Source organism: Salvelinus fontinalis, chromosome 33 (genome assembly GCF_029448725.1).
Source record: "Salvelinus fontinalis isolate EN_2023a chromosome 33, ASM2944872v1, whole genome shotgun sequence".
In the NCBI taxonomy this organism is placed as follows: Eukaryota; Metazoa; Chordata; class Actinopteri; order Salmoniformes; family Salmonidae; genus Salvelinus; species Salvelinus fontinalis.
Genome location: NC_074697.1, coordinates 19,693,494 through 19,714,649, shown reverse-complemented (window position 1 = coordinate 19,714,649; position 21,156 = coordinate 19,693,494). Strand labels below are relative to the sequence as shown.

General features: G+C 42.7%; 2 protein-coding genes across 3 annotated transcripts in view; one reads left to right on the top strand and one right to left on the bottom strand.

Annotated features, from left to right (window-relative positions):
* Positions 1 to 21,156, top strand: part of LOC129831788 (EF-hand domain-containing protein D2-like) — a 67,579-nt gene that overhangs the window by 17,085 nt on the left and 29,338 nt on the right. The window contains exons 3-4 of one of the 2 annotated variants that reach the window (XM_055895240.1): positions 5,125 to 5,259; positions 7,162 to 8,176. The exons of the other annotated variant lie outside the window; for it this stretch is intronic. Of the exons in view, the coding sequence (XP_055751215.1) occupies positions 5,125 to 5,259; positions 7,162 to 7,296 (270 nt within the window). The 3' untranslated portion in view covers positions 7,297 to 8,176. Of the gene's footprint in view, positions 1 to 5,124; positions 5,260 to 7,161; positions 8,177 to 21,156 lie in introns of those variants that run through there. 2 annotated transcript variants of the gene reach the window in all.
* LOC129831787 (inward rectifier potassium channel 13-like) lies at positions 12,805 to 19,733 on the bottom strand. Its single transcript, XM_055895239.1, has 4 exons — positions 19,356 to 19,733; positions 15,777 to 16,035; positions 15,177 to 15,513; positions 12,805 to 14,910 (listed from the first exon to the last, which is right to left on the bottom strand). Exons 2-4 carry the CDS (start codon positions 15,975 to 15,977, stop codon positions 14,336 to 14,338), a joined length of 1,113 nt encoding a protein of 370 aa, XP_055751214.1. The 5' UTR covers positions 15,978 to 16,035; positions 19,356 to 19,733; the 3' UTR covers positions 12,805 to 14,335.

The window sequence follows — 21,156 nt, the reverse complement described above, 5'->3', positions numbered from 1 at the left end:
TCTTTCACTTGCTTTGCCAATGTAAACAGATGTTTCCCATGCCAATAAAACCCTTTGAATTGCATTGAATTGAGAGCGAGAGAAACTGATTACGACAGGTAGCACACTTCTGCATGACTTAGCCTCAGCCCCCTCCTATGACCTGTCTCCCCTTCTACCTCCTCCTCCCCTCCCTCTCTCTCCTTCTATTTCCTTCCCCCTCTCTCAACCTTCTTACTCCCCTCCCTCTCTCAACCTTCTTACTCCCCTCCCTCTCTCCTTATCTTTCCTACCCCCCCTCTCTCCGTATCTTTCCTACCCCCCTCTCTCCGTATCTTTCCTACCCCCCCTACCTCCGTATCTTTCCTACCCCCCCTCTTTCCGTATCTTTCCTACCCCCCCTCTTTCCGTATCTTTCCTACCCCCCCTCTTTCCGTATCTTTCCTACCCCCCCTCTTTCCGTATCTTTCCTACCCCCCCTCTCTCCGATCTTTCCTACCCCCCTCCCTCTGTATCTTTCCTACCCCCCTCCCTCTGCATCTTTCCTACCCCCCCCTCTCTCTGTATCTTTCCTACCCCCCCTCCCCCCCCTCTCGCCGTGTCTTTCCTACCCCCTCTCTCTCCTTCTCTCTCACATACTCACAGGGTTTAACAGGTGATAGGGGCAGCTGAACAGAGATACAAAGACTCTGTTTGGTTTGAGCTCTGAGCCATTGACTAAAGCCCAATCCTTGCTTCTCTCTGCCTCTCATTCTCCTGATTGCAGTAGCTGAGTTTCACACAGACATATCCCATTACACAGCACAGTCCCTAGGACCACTAGTGGTCAGGCTAGATGGGGGATTCTATCACCCTTCTGAGCCTGGTTCCTCTCTAGGTGTCTTCCTAGGTACCTGCCTTTCTAGGGAGTTTTTCCTAGCGTCCATGCTTCTACATCTGAATTGCTTTGTGGTTTTAGGCTGGGTGTCAGTATAGCACTTTGACAAATGCTGATGTAAAAAGTGCTTTATAAAATACATTTGATTGATATCAGGTCGCTACATCAAGGTCACACACAGAAAACACATCTCATAGGAGGACAGTTCTGACACTAAACCCACAGACACGAACGGTTGTTATAACATCTATATGATATTACAAGGACCAGTTATCACTTCTATATGATGTTACAAGGACCAGTTATCACTTCTATATGATGTTACAAGGACCAGTTATCACTTCTATATGATATTACAAGGACCAGTTATCACTTCTATATGATGTTACAAGGACCAGTTATCACTTCTATATGATGTTACAAGGACCAGTTATCACTTCTATATGATGTTACAAGGACCAGTTATCACTTCTATATGATGTTACAAGGACCAGTTATCACTTCTATATGATGTTACAAGGACCAGTTATCACTTCTATATGATGTTACAAGGACCAGTTATCACTTCTATATGATGTTACAAGGACCAGTTATCACTTCTATATGATGTTACAAGGACCAGTTATCACTTCTATATGATGTTACAAGGACCAGTTATCACTTCTATATGATATTACAAGGACCAGTTATCACTTCTATATGATGTTACAAGGACCAGTTATCACTTCTATATGATGTTACAAGGACCAGTTATCACTTCTATATGATGTTACAAGGACCAGTTATCACTTCTATATGATGTTACAAGGGCCAGTTATCACTTCTATATGATGTTACAAGGACCAGTTATCACTTCTATATGATGTTACAAGGACCAGGTATCACTTCTATATGATGTTACAAGGACCAGTTATCATTTCTATATGATGTTACAAGGACCAGTTATCATTTCTATATGATGTTACAAGGACCAGTTATCATTTCTATATGATGTTACAAGGACCAGTTATCACTTCTATATGATGTTACAAGGACCAGTTATCACTTCTATATGATGTTACAAGGACCAGTTATCACTTCTATATGATGTTACAAGGACCAGTTATCACTTCTATATGATGTTACAAGGACCAGTTATCACTTCTATATGATGTTACAAGGACCAGTTATCACTTCTATATGATGTTACAAGGACCAGTTATCACTTCTATATGATGTTACAAGGACCAGTTATCACTTCTATATGATGTTACAAGGACCAGTTATCACTTCTATATGATGTTACAAGGACCAGTTATCACTTCTATATGATGTTACAAGGACCAGTTATCACTTCTATATGATGTTACAAGGACCAGTTATCACTTCTATATGATGTTACAAGGACCAGTTATCACTTCTATATGATGTTACAAGGACCAGTTATCATTTCTATATGATGTTACAAGGACCAGTTATCATTTCTATATGATGTTACAAGGACCAGTTATCACTTCTATATGATGTTACAAGGACCAGTTATCACTTCTATATGATGTTACAAGGACCAGTTATCACTTCTATATGATGTTACAAGGACCAGTTATCACTTCTATATGATGTTACAAGGACCAGTTATCACTTCTATATGATGTTACAAGGACCAGTTATCACTTCTATATGATGTTACAAGGACCAGTTATCACTTCTATATGATGTTACAAGGACCAGTTATCACTTCTATATGATGTTACAAGGACCAGTTATCACTTCTATATGATGTTACAAGGACCAGTTATCACTTCTATATGATGTTACAAGGACCAGTTATCACTTCTATATGATGTTACAAGGACCAGTTATCACTTCTATATGATGTTACAAGGACCAGTTATCACTTCTATATGATGTTACAAGGACCAGTTATCACTTCTATATGATGTTACAAGGACCAGTTATCACTTCTATATGATGTTACAAGGACCAGTTATCACTTCTATATGATGTTACGAGGACCAGTTATCACTTCTATATGATGTTACGAGGACCAGTTATCACTTCTATATGATGTTACGAGGACCAGTTATCACTTCTATATGATGTTACGAGGACCAGTTATCACTTCTATATGATGTTACGAGGACCAGTTATCACTTCTATATGATGTTACAAGGACCAGTTATCACTTCTATATGATGTTACAAGGACCAGTTATCACTTCTATATGATGTTACAAGGACCAGTTATCACTTCTATATGATGTTACAAGGACCAGTTATCACTTCTATATGATGTTACAAGGACCAGTTATCACTTCTATATGATATTACAAGGACCAGTTATCACTTCTATATGATATTACAAGGACCAGTTATCACTTCTATATGATGTTATGATATTAGACTGTTAGGTCCTTATTGATGTTGTGAAGCTTTGTAGGGATTATTATGACAGATTATCTTTGTGGCAGTACATGAAATGTAGGACCCTATATTTGGCAAAAAATCAGTTCGTAGTTGTTTTTACAGCTAAAATAATTTACTATGACCTACAATAACATATTCTGTTTATTTCACAAATACAGTGCACTGTAACTCCTGTATATATTCTACAATCTACTGACCTAAAAAGTATAGACACAGTTGAACTCGGATGTTTACATACACCTTAGCCAAATACATTTAAACTCAGTTTTTCACAATTCCTGACATTTTAATCCTAGTAAAAATTCCCTGTTTTAGGTCAGTTAGGATCACCACTTTATTTTAAGAATGTGAAATGCCAGAATAATAGTAGAGAGAATTATTTATTTCATCTTTTATTTATTTCATCACATTCCCAATGGGTCAGAAGTTTACATACACTCAATTAGTATTTGATAGCATTGACTTTAAATTGTTTAACTTGGGTGAAACCTAGCCTTCCACAAGCTTCCCACAATAAGTTGGGTGAATTTTGGCCCATTTCTCCTGGCAGAGCTGGTGTAAATGAGTCAGGTTTGTAGGCCTCCTTGCTCGCACACGCTTTTTCAGTTCTGCCCACAAATTTTCTATAGGATTGAGGTCAGGGCTTTGTGATGGCCACTCCAATACCTTGACTTTGTTGTCCTTAAGCCATTTTGCCACAACTTTGGAAGTATCCTTGGGGTCATTGTCCATTTGGAAGACCCATTTGCGACCAAGCTTTAACTTCCTGACTGATGTCTTGATTTTGCCTCAATATATCCACATAATTTTCCTCCCTCATGATTTCATCTATTTTGTGAAGTGCACCAGTCCCTCCTGCAGCAAAGCACCCCCACAACATGATGCTGCCACCCCGTGCTTCACGGTTGGGATGGTGTTCTTCGGCTTGCAAGACTCCCCCTATTTCCTCCAAACATAATGATGGTCATTATGGCCAAACAGTTCTATTTTTGTTTGATCAGACCAGAGGACATTTCTCAAAAAAGTACGATCTTTGTCCCCATGTGCAGTTGCAAACTGTAGTCTGGCTTTTTTTATTGCGGTTTTGGAGCAGTTGCTTCTTCCTTGCTGAGCGGCCTTTCAGGTTATGTCGATATTGGACTCTTTTTACTGTGGATATAGATTATTTTGTACCTGTTTCCTCCAGCATCTTCACAGGGTTCTTTGCTGTTGTTTTAGGATTGATTTGCACTTTTCGCACCAAAGTACGTTCATATCTAGGAGACAGAACGCGTCTCCTTCCTGAGCGGTATGACGGCTGCATGGTCCCATGGTGTTTATACTTGCGTACTATTGTTTGTACAGATTAACGTGGTACCTTCAGGCATTTTGAAGTTGCTCCCAAGGATGAACCAGACTTGTGGAGGTCTACAATTGTTTTTCTGAGGTCTTGGCTGATTTATTTTTATTTTCCCATGATGTCAAGCATGGGACCTGAGTTTGAAGGTAGGCCTTGAAATACATCTACAGGTACACCTCCAATTGCCTCAAATGATGTCAATTAGCCTATCAGAAGCTCTAAAGCCATGACATAATTTTCTGGAATTTTCCAAGCTGTTTAAAGGCACAGCCAACTTAGTGTATGTAAATTTCTGACCCATTGGAATTGTGATACAGTGAAGTAATCTGTCTGTAAACAATTGTTGTAAAAATTACTTGTGTCATGCCGACTTGCCAAAACTGTAGTTTATTAACAAGAAATGTGTGGAGTGGTTGAAAAACTAGTTTTAATGACTCCAACCTAAGTGGATGTAAACCTCTGACTTCAACTGTATGAATAGTTCTGTTTGAGCCTCTCTCCCCCGCCCTGATGTTTCCCTCCAGTTCCTGCTGATCTTCAGGCGAGCAGCGGCAGGCGAACTGCAGGAGGAGAGTGGTCTGATGGCTCTGGCCAGACTGTCTGAGATAGACGTCTCCGCAGAGGGAGTCATGAGGGCACGGGACTTCTTCGAGGCTAAGGTAGGAGTGGGATGGAGGAAGAGGAGAGAGTGTGTGTGTATGTATGTGTGAGAAAAGGGTTGGCTGTGTCAACATTATAGAATCATTGCCCATGATGAACGAGGGTGATTGGACAAGGAGAGGGTTTGTGACGTGTGTTAAGTGTTCCATGATGAACCAGGGTGAATGGACAAGGTGAGGGTTTGTGACGTGTGTTAAGTGTTCCATGATGAACCAGGGTGAATGGACAAGGTGAGGGTTTGTGACGTGTGTTAAGTGTTCCATGATGAATCAGGGTGAATGGACAAGGTGAGGGTTTGTGACGTGTGTTAAGTGTTCCATGATGAACCAGGGTGAATGGACAAGGGGAGGGTGTGTGACGTGTGTTAAGTTTCCCAGATGTATAGTTGTGAATACTTGAGGAAATGCAGGTCACAGTAGGTGGGCCACAAGCGCTCAGCTATTTTAAGACCTGACGTGCATTAGCTGGCCTGATTCATTCCTCGTCTCTCCCATCATAACAGGATTGTACACCAGCATGTCTTAGGCCACATCCACCTCTAGTGGACAGAAAGAGAAATACAGTGACTGTGTGTGTGTTCTGTGCTGTTTTTGAGTTTGCAGTGTAAATTGAAATGATCTAATGTTTCAGGTACAGATTCAGTAGTGATGGAATTCAGAGTGGTGTTATACAGTGCATTCTGAAAGTATTCAAACCCCTTGAAATTTTCCACATTTTGTTACATTTCAGACTTATTCTAAAATAGATTAAATTGTTTTTTCCCCTCATCAATCCACACACAATAGCCCATATTGACAAATCAAAAACAGGTTTTTCAAATTTTTTGCAAATGACGCTCCAAGCTTGATACACCTGTATTTGGGGAATTTCTCCCATTCTTCTCTGCTGATCCTCTCAAGCTCTGTCAGGTTGGATGGGGAGTGTCGCTGCACAGCTATTGTCAGGTCCCTTCAGAGATGTTCGATCAGGTTCAAGTCCGGGCTCTGGCTGGGCCACTCAAGGACATTCAGAGACTTGTCCCGAAGCCACTCCTGCGTTGTCTTGGCTGTGTGCTTAGGGTCATTGTCCTGTTGGAAGGTGAACCTCTGTACTTTGCTCCGTTTATCTTTCCCTCGATCCTGACTAGTCTCCCAGTCCCTGCCGCTGAAAAACATCCCCAAGGCATGATGCTGTCACCACCGTGCTTCACAGTATGGATGGTGCCAGGTTTCCTCCAAACGGGAAGCTTGGCATTCAGGCCAAAGAGTTCAATCTTGGTTTCATCGGACCGGAGAATCTTGTTTCTCATGGTTTGAAAGACCTTTAGGTGCCTTTTGGCAAACTCCAAGCGGGTCATGTGATGTTTATTTTACTGAGGAGTGGCTTCCGTCTGGCCACTCTACCATAAAGGCCTGATTGGTGGAGTGCTGCAGAGAAGGTTGTCTTTCTGGAAGGTTCTTCCATCTCCACAGAGGAACTTTGAAGCGCTGTCAGAGTGACCATCCCGTTCTTGGTCACCTCCCTGACCAAGGCCCTTCTCCCCTGATTGCTCAGTTTGGCCGGGTGGCCAGCTCCAGGAAGAGTCGTAGTGGTTCCAAACTTCTTCCATTTAATAATGCTCTTGGGGATCTTCAATGTTACATAAATGTTTTGGTACCCTTCCCCAGATCTGTGCCTCGACACAATTCTGTCTCTGGGCTTTTTTTATATACATTTACAAACATTTAGAAAAACCTGTTTTCACTTTGTCATTATGGGGTATTGTATGCAGATTGATGAGGAAAACAAATCATTTGATCCATTTTAGAATAAGGCTGTAGTGTAACAAAATGTGGAAGATGTCAAGGGATCTGAATACTTTCCGAATGCACTGTATAATCCCCGGCTGTACTGTAGATCTAATAGTGTTTTGTATGGTGCAGGTGCAGTCTCTAAAGGTGGGCAGTAAGTTTGAGGCTGAGATCCGAGAGGAGCAGGATGAACGGAAGAGACAGGCGCTTGTTAGGAAACAGAGACGGGCTGCCTTCAAAGAGCTGCAATCTGCCTTCTGCTCATAATACAGTGCACACACACACACACACACACACTGAAACACACACACACACACACATTGAAACACACACACACACACTGAAACACACACACACACGCGTGCGCACACTGAAACACACACACACACACACACACACACACACACTGAAACACACACACACACACACACACTGAAACACACACACACACACACACACACACACACACACACACACACACACACACACTGAAACACACACACACACACACACACACAAACTAGAACATGCATGATCATGCGCATACTCACTTGCACATTAAGGGAGGTTTTAAAGTAGTTCCATAGCTTCCCTGAATACACACATAATAATATTTGATTGAATAATGAAAGTTTGACATTAAGTTTATTGTTATGATATTACTGTTGTGATTTATTGTTCTAATTAACAGGATTGTATTAGCTATTATACACAATATTCTCACTTAGTTTAAAACAGTGACAGCCTCTGGTCTATTTTAAGAAAATAGATTTTTCTATTTCCCATCAATAATTAAATTGTTTAATGTTTGATGTACATTACAGAAAAGGTTATGTGGAGCAATGTTTTGACCAATTTATGTGTAGAAGGCAAAGGAATGTTAAAATACCTGTGTCCAAAAAAAGTTCCTAGCCACCTTTTTTTTTCTGTTGAAACGTTTAAAAATCCCTCTATGAATATACATTTTTACTAGTGGCATATTGTAGGTGGTGCTGTTATATTGAATATTGACCTGTAATCCATGTCTGTTTAATTTCTAGAAACATACCATCATGTAACACTGTATTATTATGTTGTTTTATGTGTTCTGAAATAAAAGGAAATGGATGTATTGTATTTTTCCCTAAATAAAACAATGGTAATCACATTCTGTCTGCTTTCTCAATAATGTGTGTATTCTAGTGATGTAATTTGCTGGTCTGATAAGTTTCAAACAACTGTGGTACAGTAGCGGTACAGTAGCGGTACAGTAGCGGTACAGTAGCGGTACAGTAGCGGTACAGTAGCGGCGAGGAAAGACAGGAGGCTGCTTGGTAGCGAGGCTGACTTGATGCTTTTGGAAAGTATTTAGACCCCTTGACTTTTCCCACATTTTGTTATGTTACAGCCTTATTCTAAAAATTGATTAAATTCTAAAAAGTTTCATCAATCTACACACAATACTCCACAATGACAAACCAAAAACAGTTAAAAAAAAAAACATTTTGGGAAATTTAGAATAAAAAAAAAAAACTGAAATATCACATTTACTTAAGTGTTCAGACCTTTTACTCAATACTTTGTTGAAGCACCTTTGGCAGTGATTACAGCCTCGGGTCTTTTTGAATATGACGCTACAAGCTTGGCACACCTGTATTTGGAGAGTTTCTCCCATTGCTCTCTGCAGATCCTCTCAAGCTCTGTCAGGTTGGATGGGGAGCGTCGCTGCACAGCTATTTTCAGGTCTCTCCAGAGATGTTTGATCGGGTTCAAGTCTGAGCTCTGGTTGGGTCACACAAGGACATTCAGAGACTTGTCCCGAAACCACTCCTGCGTTTTCTTGACTGTGTGCTTACGTTCGTTGTCCTGTTGGAAGGTGAACATTTGTCCCCAGTCTGAGGTACTGAGCACTCTGGAGCAGGTTTTAATCAAGGATCTCTCGGTAATTTGCTCCGTTCATCTTTCCCTCATCCCTGACTGGTCTCCCAGTCCTGCCGCTGAAAAACATCCCCACAGCATGGTGCTGCCACCACCATGCTTCACTGTAGGGATAATGCCCGGTTTCCTCCAGACGTGACACTTAGCATAAAGGCCAAATTGTTCAATCTTGATTTCATCAGACCAGAAAATGTGTTTCTCAGGGTCTGAGTGTCCTTTAGGAGCCTTTTGGCAAACTCCAAGCGGGCTGTCATGTGCCTTTTACTGAGAAGTGACTTCAATCCGACCACTCTACCATAAACGCCTAATTGGTGGAGTGCTGCAGAGAAGGTTGTCATTCTGGAAGGTTCTCCCATCTCCACAGAGGAACTCTGGAGCTCTGTCAGATTGACCATCAGGTTCTTGGTCACCTCCCTGACGAAGGCCCTTCTCCCCCGATTACTCAGTATGGCTGAGCGGCCAGCTCTAGGAAGAGTCTTGGTGGTTCCAAACATTCTTCCATTTAAGAATGATGGAGGCCACTGTGTTCTTGGGGAACTTCCATGCTACAGAAATGTTTTGGTATCCTTCCCCAGATCTGTGCCTTGACACAATTCTGTCTCGGGGCTCTACCTACAATTCCTTTGACCTCATGGCTTGGTTTTTGCTCTGACATGCACCGTCAACTGTGGGACCTTATATAGACAGGGGTGTGCCTTTTACAAATCATGTCCAATCAATTGAATTTACCACAGGTGAACTCCAATAAAGTTTTAGAAACATCTCAAGGATAATTATAAGTTAATTTTTGAGTCTCATAGTAAAGTGTCTGAAAACTTATGCAAATAAGGTATTTCTGTTTTTAAAATAAATTTGCAAACATTTAGAAAAACCTGTTTTCACTTTGTCATTATGGGGTATTGTGTGTAGATGGAGAATGCTTTATTTCATCCTTTTTAGAATAAGGCTGTAACGCAAGAACATTCGGAAAAAGTCAAGGGGTCTGAATACTTCCCGAATACACTGTACTAACAGGAGGCAGCATGGTAGCGAGGCTGACATGGTATAGTACCGTACAGACCCAGCTGTAATACCATGGTAATACAGGATTACATTTTGTAGCCAATTGCCATCCACATTCAACATGTATATAATATTATGTGTTATTGTGAGAGAACCTGTGAAATGAAGTATGAACAAGTAATGTTTCTCCATTTGAATTGTTCAGAAAATATTATTTTATTTCATGTAATGTACACTGTACAAGCCATTGGAACATGTATTATGTTCATTAAGATTTCATCTCTGAAAATCAGGGCTTTCCATAACATTATTTCCATTTACTCTTTAATCTTTGTGTTTTGCTGTTGACTCATGCATACATGCATGATGTAATAGTGATTTTCGTCTTTACATAAATTCAAAGGGAAAACGTAAAGATGATCTACTGACATCGTTCTCCAAACCTTTAACCTATCACTAAAGTGCTCAATCTAAAGTCATAGCATTTTACATATTGAACATGTGTAATCAATGTATAACAAAGTATTACATTTAATCTTGGCTAATATTTGGCGTAAATAGGCACACACTGATTTCAGTGAAGACTTCTTATAAACATTTAAGGCAGTAATCTAATACATTTTCAGTTAAATCAACTGATATTTTCTAATGCATGACAGAAACTTCTGACAGTTCAATATTATATACCTCAGTTTAAAATGATTGAAGACATTGAGTTGTCAGCTTTCTAAGTACGCTCCTCTAGACTACAGAGGTTGCGTTTACACAGACAGCCAAATTCTGATATATATACAGTACCAGTCAAAAGATTGGACACACTTACTCATTCAAGGGTTTGAATTCTACATTGTAGAATAATAGTGAAGACATCAAAACTACGAAATACACATTTGGAATAATGTAGTAACCAAAAAAGTGTTAAACAAATCAAAATACATTTTATATTTGAGATTCTTCAAAGTAGCCACTCTTTGCCTTGATGAAAGCTTTGCCTACTCTTGGCATTCTCAACCAGCTTCAAATGGAATCATTTTCCAACAATCTTGAATGAGTTCCCACATATGCTGAGCACTTGTTGGCTGCTTTTCCTTCACTTGGCGGTCCAACATCCCAAACCATCTCATTTAGGTTGAGGTTGAGTGATTGTGGAGGCCAGGTCATCTGATGCAGCACTCCATCACTGTCCTTCTTGGTCAAATAGCCCTTACACAGCCTGGAGGTGTGTTGGGTCATTGTCCTGTTGAAAAACAAATGCAGAATGCTGTGGTAGCCATGCTGGTTAAGTGTGCCTTGAATTCCAAATACTTCACCGACAGTGTCACCAGCAAAACACCATCACACTTCCTCCATGTGTCACGGTGGGAACCACACATGCAGCGTTCATCCGTTCACCTACTCCGCGTCTCACGAAGACACAACATTTGGAACCAAAAATAAAAAATTTGATCAGATCAGATTTCCACTGGTCTAATGTCCATTGCTTGTGTTGCTTGGCCTAAGCAAGTGTCTTCTTCTTATTTGTGTCCTTTAGTAGTGGTTTCTTTGCAGCAATTCGACTACGAAGGCCTGATTCACGCAGTCTCTGAACAGTTGATGTTGAGATGTGTCTGTTACTTGAACTCTGTGAAGCATTTATTTGGGCTGTAATTTCTGAGGCTGGTAACTCCAATTAAATTATCCTCTGCAGCAGAGGTGTCTCTAGGTCTTCCTTTCCAGTGGCTCTCCTCACGAGAGCCAGTTTCATCATAGCGCTTGATGGTTTTTGGGACTGCACTTGAAGAAACATAAAACATTTGTGACATTTTCCGCACTGATTGACGTTCATGTCTTAAAGTAATGATGGACTGTCATTTCTCTGTGCTTATTTAAGCTGCTCTTGACATAATATGGACTTGGTCTTTTACCAAATAGGGCTATCTTCTGTATACCACATTCTGTATACCACAAACATTTGTGACATTTTCCGCACTGATTGACGTTCATGTCTTAAAGTAATGATGGACTGTCATTTCTCTGTGCTTATTTAAGCTGCTCTTGACATAATATGGACTTGGTCTTTTACCAAATAGGGCTATCTTCTGTATACCACCCCTGCCTTGTCAAAACACAACTGATTGGCTCAAACGCATTAAGAAGGAAAGAAATTCCCCAAATAAACTTTTAACAATGCACACCTGTTATTTGAAATGCATTCCAGGTGACTACCTCATGAAGCTGGTTGAGAGAATACCAAGACTGTGCAAAGCTGTCAAGGCAAATGGTGGCTACCTTGAAGAAACTCAAATCTAAAATATATTTTTATTTGTTTAACACTTTTTTGGTTACTACATGATTCCATATGTGTTATTTCATAGTTTTGACGTCTTCACTATTATTTTACGATGTAGAAAATGGTACAAATAAAGAAAAAACATTGAATCTGTAGGTGTGTCCAAACTTTGACCGGCACTGTATATACAAAATATATATATCTTTTTTATCACAAGTTGGTATTTTGTCCAATCAGATAAGCTCTTTTGCCAATAATTGGACAAAATATCAGATTTGGGCTGCCTGTGTAAATGCAGCCAGAGTGTATTCCATAGCAGCACAGTGTTATTGATTGTGGAATATCATCCTTCATGGCAGTGAATGTGCCTGTTGGTTCTAGAGATCACAGGTAACTAGAACATGCTCTACAATTTAGTGATCTTCAATCCACTGGATAAATGCCCTTTGGTATGGATGGTCGCTTAACCAGGTAGCAGAGCCATAGAAAACTGTCTCTCCCATATTGCCCTTAACTCTCAATGTTCTGCCCCTATCTCTATCCCTGTGTTACTACCCCCCCCCCCCCCCCCCCCCCCACCCCACACACACATATATATATATTATACAGTACCAATTAAAAGTTTGGACACACCTTCCCATTGAAGGGTTTTTCTTAATTTTTTACAAATTTCTACATTGTAGAACAATAGGGAAGAACTTAAAACTATGAAATAACACATATGGATCATGTTGTCACCAAAAAAGTGTTTAAACAAATATATTTTAGATTTTAGATTATTCAAAGTAGCCACCCTTTGCATTGATGACAGCTTTGCACATTCTTGGCATTCTCTCAAACAGCTTCACCTGGAATGCTTTTCAGACAGTCTTGAAGGAGTTCCCATATAGGCTGAGCACTTGTTGGCTGCATTTCCTTCAGTCTGCTGTCCAACTCATCACAAACCATCTCAATTGGGTTGAGGTCGGGTGATTGTGGAAGGCAGGTCATCTGATGCACCACTCCAACACTCTCCTTCTTGGTCAAATATCCTTTACACAGGCTGGAGATGTGTTGGGTCATTGTCCTGTTGAAAAACAAATGATAGTCCCACTAAGCGCAAACCAGATGGGTTGGCGTATCACTGCAGAATGCTGTGGTAGCCATGGTAGTTAAGTGTGCCTTGAATTCTAAATGAATCTCAGACACTGTCACCAGCAAAGCACCTCCACAGCATCACACCTCCTCCTCTATGTTTTCATGGTGGAAACCACACATGCGGAGATCGTCCGTTCACCTGCATCTCACAAAGACACGGCGGTTGGAACCAAAAATCTACAGTTTGGACAGATTTCCACCAGTCTAATGTCCATTGCTCATGTTTCTTGGCCCAAACAAGTATCTTCTTATTATTAGTGTCCTTTAGTAGTGGGTTCTTTGTAGCAATTCGACCATGAAGGCCTGATTCACGCAGTCTCCTCTGAACAGTTGATCTGGAGATGTGTCTGTTACTTGAACTCTGTGAAGCATTTATTTAGGCTGCAATTTCTGAGGCTGGTAACTCTAATGAACGTATCCTCTGCAGCAAAGGTAACTCTAGGTCTTCCTTTCCTGTGGCAGTCCTCATGAGAGCCAGTTTCATCATAGCGCTTGATGGTTTTTGCGACTTTACTTGATGAAACTTTCACAGTTCTTGACATTTTCAGAATTGACCGACCTTCATGTCTTAAAGTAATGATGGACTGTCATTTCTCTTTGCCAAGAGTGTGCAAAGCTGTCATCAAGGCAAAGAGTGGCTACTTTGAAGAATCTCAAATATAAAATATATTTTGATTTGTTAACACTTTTTTGATTACAACTTGATTCCATATGTGTTATTTCATAGTTTTGATATCTTCACTATTATTCTACAATGTAGAAAATAGTAGAAATAAAGTAAAAAACCCTGGAATAAGTAGGTGTGCCCAGCCCTTTGACTGGTACTGTATATATAGATATTCTATACCCCGGAACCCACCGATTCCACGTTGCTCTCTGTCCCTTACTCCTCTCACCTATTACCCTCTTCCCCTTCTCCCATCCCTCGTTCTCCCTTTCTTCCTGCCCATCCTTCCCTTCCACCCTCTTCCTTCCCCACCCTTACTCCATCCTGTCACTCCCATCCCCGTTGATTTGCACCACACACTCCTTGTCCAGAGGCTCATTGCAGTGGGCAATGCCAAAGTGCTGACTGCTCACCTGGTACCTGCCTTGCTTGTCCAACCCCATAGCGGGCACAAAGCGCCGCTCAAACTGGATCTCCTGGCGCAGGTAGGAGGTCCTCTTCTGGCAGGCGTCGCCAGTGCCCTCCTGGGAGGCGGAGAGAAACACCACTAGCTCAAAATGGCTGGCGCTGCCCTCACGCAGGGCCGGGTAAAGGGGGCTGTGGCGGTCCAGGACGTGGTAGAAGGTGAGGGGGAAGATGAAGAAGGGGCAGGGGCGTGGGCCCAGCCGGTCCAGCTGGAAGTCCAGGTTGGTCTGGTGCAGGACCTGGTCGTCTCTCTGTTCGTACAGCACGGCACTGACCTCCACATCCACCAGGGGGCGGCGCAGAAGGTTGGTGGCCCGGAACATGAGGCAGGGCTGGCCCTGGTGCTGACCTACCACCGCCTGGGGGCTGAACTGGATGGCCCCCGCACGCTTCTGGGGACGGGCAATCTTAGCCACAAACGCACCTGAGAGTGGGGAAGGGAGAGAGAGAAAGTGAGGATGTAGATATCAGTAGTTTTCCTCAGAAATATGTATGTTGTGTTGTTTTTTCATCTCTGGGAAATCCAGGTGAGACAAAGATTGAGTATAAACAAGAAAGTAAAATAATAGAATAAGAAAGAAAAAAAATGCAAGATGAAGAACACCAAACAGCTGTACCCTCAGCATTGAAACGAACAACAACAACCTGAGAAAGTGAGAAAGAGAAGTGATCCTCTCCATTAGAAAGTACCTGTGATGAAGGCTTCCAGCATGAGCCCCAGCAGCATCTGAACCGCCAGCAGGGCTATAGCGCTGGGACAGTCCCCACTGGGGAACATGGTGCCGTACCCAATGGTCAGCTGGGTCTCCAGGGAGAAGGAGAAGGCTGCGGTGAAGCTGGTGATGTATTTGACACACACTACATGTCCCTCTGGAGGAGCGTCGTGGTCCTCCACTGCCAGGTCTCCATTGAGGTGAGCCAGTAGGTACCACAGGCAGGCAAACAGCAGCCAGTGGGCCACAAAGGAGGTGCAGAAGGCCAGGAGGACCCAGCGCCAGCGCAGGCACACCACTGCCCCCCACAGGTCCTGCAGGGGAGAGCCAGGGTGTATATACCACTTCAATTATTGCTGGTTTCCCAGACAGACATAAAGCCTGATCCTGGTCTTATAATCAAGTTCAATGGATATTCTCAATTGAGAGTTTAAATTCCGGGCTAGTCTTAATCTATGTCTGCAAAACTGGCCCATAGAGTGTCTGTGTGTAACTTTTTTATGTTAAGTTTACTTTTCCGTTTAGTCAGCAGCACCTCTTCAACTATTTAGGGTCTGTGTCAACTCAATTATTTTACCTGTAGGGCTAGCAGCCAGGCAGAGGCAGATGCCCAGGAGGGCCACAGGCCCGGGGAGGGAGGGGAGGATCGCAGGGCGCAGTGACCGTCCTTGGTCACTAGGCGCAGGCAAGACAGGTAGGACGGGGATGATGTGGACAACAGGAGAGGGGAGGAGGAGACCTTGTTCCCGTCCAGGTCGTTGGTCGTTTTGGTCGTCATGGTTACAGGGGGGTGAGGGGTCGAGGGCAGGCAAGTGGGCAGGTCAGGATGAAGGTATCTGGAAACAAGCACAATCATGCCAAGAATCATAGAAGACCGTTTATAATAACTTTGTAAACATGGACAACTTTGACTTTACAAATCCACTTTGACATTGTTATGCAGTTAGTTATGTACATAGGGGGACAGACAGAGAGAGACAGAAACTTCCAGAAACGTCTAGAATGTTGTTGCAGGTGATTAGAGATGTGCTCAGTGGGGTATCTGTCAGTGGAACACAGCGACATGCAGAGCAGGAATGTGGTGAGTTTAATCTTGGAGGAACAGACTCAGTAACAATCACTACAGTACCAGACTGGGACTTCTCTCTCCCATCTGTTCTCTAGTCTTGTTCAGCAACATGTTAGAATGCTTTATGGATGATCACTGGGATAAATAACATACACCCTCCTCATGTACTGACTGTAGACTATATGATGGGACATTTTTAGAGTGTGATGATGTTTGAGGTTTATATGAAAATAAATGTCCTTTTGTGAGATTAAAGATGTGTTTTATGAACACATGACGTCTCTTGTTTGCATTGTGTATGTACAGTATTTGCTAGCTGTAAGAGATGAGCATTGCACATACATTTTACAAACAATTATTTGAAGTGCTGTATCTAACTCACATCATGGACCCGAAGGACTTATAGGGATGCATGGCGAAAAAACGGTCCTGTTTAGAACTTTAGCCTGGAAATTGTTCACCATATACTGTCTGTAAGTATAAATGGAATATACAGCTAACAAAGCTATTATTTTGAATCAAACACACTTCAATAAATGTAATTGTCAAAAGCTGTGCAATGTTTGTACAGCTAACAAAGTAGAAAATCAGCTGGGAAATTGTGTTGTCATTCTTTTCTGTGTATTAGATGCATACAATTACCCTCAGTAGTAAAACCCAGCCCTGAGCCTTGACTGTACACGAGGACAGTCACAAAAGACGGAATCGTTGCTAAATGTCGTGGGAACCTCACTGAAGTAATTCTATGTTTCTAATGGGTTTTATTCATCAACATTTTAATTGGGGAATATTGAGGCACTTATGTTGTCTAATTAAATTACAGATTCGTTACAGTCAGAACCAGTGGTGGAAAAAGTACCCAATTGTCATACTTGAGTAAAAGTAAAGATACCATAATAGAAAATGACTCAAGTAAAAGTGAAAGTCACCCAGTAAAATAAATAAAATAAATAAACAAATAAAATACTTGAGTAAAAGACTAAAAGTATTTGGTTTTAAATATACTTAAGTGTCAAAAGTAAATATAATTGCTTTATATAATATTTTCCAATTCCTTATATAAAGCAAACCAGGGAAAGCCAGGGGCATGCTCCAATCATTTATAAACAAAGCATGTGTGTTTAGTGAGTTTACCAGATCAGAGGCAGTAGGGATCACCAGGGATGTTCTCTTGATAAGTGAGTGAATTGGACCATTTTCCTGTCCTGCTAATCATTCAAAATGTAACAAGTCATTTTGGGTGTCTGGGAAAATGTATGGAGTAAAATGTACATCATTTTCTTTCGAAATGTAGTGAAGTAAAAGTAAAAGTAGTCAAAAATATAAATAGTTAAGTACAGATAGAAAAAAAGACTTAAGTAGTACTTTCAAGTACTTTACACCACTGGTCAGAAATAATCACTGGCATGGGCTAACAAGTCAGGCTGCAGCGGCTAGCTGCTAGCTACCACTTCTGCTCTCTAGTCCAAGCATGGGACTTTTATTACAGAAATACTATAGGGTAATGGGTAAGCATGGCTATGTGTTAGTGCAGTAAGAAGCGCTTCATTGTCCTGAGGTTGGGGGATGCCAGCTTGAGAGAGGCCATCAGAGAGGCCGTCACATGAGGGGCATGCAGCGTGCAGGGGAGGCAAAAACACACACACACAGTGGTTACACATCTCCAATGTCTCCCACGGTCTGTTGGGCCTGGCGGCCATTTTCTCCTCAGTATGTGTGTGAGATAGCGGCGGCTATTAGATGATGCTAACAACAGCACTCTTTCTGTGAGCTCTCTCTGTGGATGGGTGAGTAGGCTCAGTGGCTGCTGGGATAGTTTGAGGTTGTTGTTTGGTGTTGTTGGTTGGAGATAGCTTGGCTACATTGCTCCCTAAGCTATAGCTTAGTTTAGCCAACAATGATACAATCATCAGAGGGCCCTCTATCACTGCGAAGTGCGGTGCAGGAGAGTTTGTCATTTTCCAGCGTATACGTTAATTGTAGATAATACATTACCAGCATGTTATTGAGTGTTTGTCTTAGGTGCCAAAGTTTAAGGGGGCATGGGTATATGTAGGAGGAGGCTGTTTTACCTGTCCTCTGATTTATCCCTCCACTAGCCTCCACTGGTATTGATTACCATTAGCATCTTGTCCAGCTCTGTTTCATAACCACAGATAAAGCATTTACAGGATGTATCTATAATATAACTGAGTCTATAACTGTTTAGCTCCAGAGGGGAGAACCTGTTAACCACCTGGAGCTAAACAGTTATAGACTCAGTTACATTATAGATACATCCTGTAAATGCTTTATCTGTGGTTATGAAACAGAGGTGGACAGGTTGTGCAAGTTGACCTCCCTTTGTCCTACTTAGGCCTATATCTAACATGTGTTAAAAATGAAAAGAAACACCCATTTTGTTACTTCAAGCTGGAAAAAGTTGACCTGTTATTTGACTTCTTCAGTCTAGGGTCTCCGAGGGTACAAGCTGTGTTTATGTATTCATTTACATGTACATGATTGACAGTAGACACAGTCTTGGTTAAGTTTTTCTGGCATGGGTGATTCGGCTGGTCAATTTCTTGCACATTGTTCAAGAATGTTGCACAAACTCAATCTTGCAATTTGAATTTGAAAGTCAAACTTTTTTTGGGACAGATTTGACAGCTTTTTCTGTTGTGATGCACCATAGTCTCATCTCTCTGTCTCTAACGCTGTGTCCCTCTCTGTTTCGCTGTCTGACTCTCTCTCTGTATCCCTCTCTGTCTCTCTGTCTGTCTCCCTCTCTGTCTCTCTGTCTGTCTCTCTCTTTGTCTGTCTGTCTCTCTTTCTGTCTCTCCCTGTCACTCACTCTGTCTCTCTATCAATGTCTCTCTCTCTCACTCTTTCTCTCTCTGTCTCTGTCTCTGTCTCTCTCTCTGTCTCCTTGTCTCCCTCTCCCTCTCTCTCAATCTGTCTCTCTATCAATGTTTGTCTCTCTCTCTGCCGCTGTGTCTCTCTCCCTTTCTCTTTGTCTCTCTTACACACAGTCTCGTATCACCCTCTCTCTCTTCCTCTCAGTGGCCGGGGTCATCTGACTCCCAGTCCATCCATAAGGTTACTCACCGTAGTATAGCACCAGGGCCAGCGATCACCTGTCTGATGGTGCCCTTTTCACCCGGGCAGGAGGCGAGGCCAGGGGCGGGAAAACCACCAAATCCGTGGGATGAGAAGATGGGGGGTAAATCCCGAGGTATTCCCGAGGTAAAGGAAGGAAAAGAAAGTGTCACCCCAGGAACTCTTCGGCGTGGGAGCCGGACTGAGCCCAACGCTCTGCTCTTCCGATCTGAAGCTCCGGCTCTCTGCCGAGGATGATTCGATTGGTCACATTACTCTGCATGTGGCCAATTAGTGTTCCCGGAAGGCGAGAGAGGGAGGAGAATAACCCAAAGAACAACACCTTGTCACAGTTCATTGACAGAGCCAGTTGTAGCTCCTCTGAGTCCTGTGGTTGGTAGGAGTAAATTAGTATAGGAATGATGATGAGAGAGAGGCTCTGGAGGGGGAGTGTGACAACAGGGTCTCTCTCTCTCTCTCTCTCTCTCTCTCTCTCTCTCTCTCTCTCTCTCTCTCTCTCTCTCCTCTCTCTCTCTCTCTCATCTCTCTCTCTCTCTCTCACTCTCTCCTCTCTCTCTCTCTCTCCTCTCTCCTCTCTCTCTCCTCTCTCTCTCTCTCTCTCTCTCTCTCCCTCTCTCTCCTCTCTCTCTCTCTCTCTCTCTCTCTCTCTCTCTCTCTCTCTCTCTCTCAGGCTTTATTGCATGGGAAACATATGTTTACATTGACAAAGCAAGTGAAGTAGATAATAAACAAAAGTGAAATAAACAATAAAAATGAACAGTAAACATTACACTCAATAGGAGTTCCAAAATAATAAAGACATTTCAAATGTCATATTATGTCTATATATAGTGTCGTAACGATGTGCACATAGTTAAAGTACAGATGGGAAAATAAATAAACATAAATATGGGTTGTATTCACAATGGTGTTTGTTCTTCACTGGTTGCCCTTTTCTTGTGGCAACAGGTCACAAATCTTGCTGCTGTGATGGCACACTGTGGTATTTCACCCAGTAAATATGGGAGTTTATCAAAATTGGGTTTGTTTTCAAATTCTTTGTGGATCTGTGTAATCTGAGGGAAATATGTGTCTCTAATATGGTCATACATTTGGCAGGAGGTTAGGAAGTCCAGCTCAGTTTCCACCTCATTTTGTGGGCAGTGTACACATAGCCTGTCTTCTCTTGAGAGCTTGATGATCCATGGCAAGAAGCCTCCAGTGATGATCCATGGCACGAAGCCTCCAGTGATGATCCATGGCACGAAGCCTCCAGTGATGATCCATGGCACGAAGCCTCCAGTGATGATCCATGGCAAGAAGCCTCCAGTGAGGAGTCATGGCACGAAGCCTCCAGTGATGATCCATGGCACGAAGCCTCCAGTGATGATCCATGGCACGAAGCCTCCAGTGATGATCCATGGCAAGAAGCCTCCAGTGAGGAGTCATGGCACAAAGCCTCCAACGACAGCCTCCAGTCCGGAGCCTCCAGCGACAGTCCCCAGTCCGGAGCCTCCAGCGACGGTCTCCAGTCCGGAGCCTCCAGCTACGGTCTCCAGTCCGGAGCCTCCAGCGACGTTCTCCAGTCCGGAGCCTCCAGCGATGGTCCCCAGTCCGCGGCCCGCAACGAGGGTGCCTAGTCCGAGGCCCGCAACGAGGGTGCCCAGTCCGAGGCCCGCAACGACGGTGCCCAGTCCGGGGCCCGCAACGAGGGTGCCCAGTCCGGGGCCCGCAACAAGGGTGCCCAGTCCGTGGCCCGCAACGAGGGTGACCAGTCCGGGGCCCGCAGCGAGGGTGCCCAGTCCGGGGC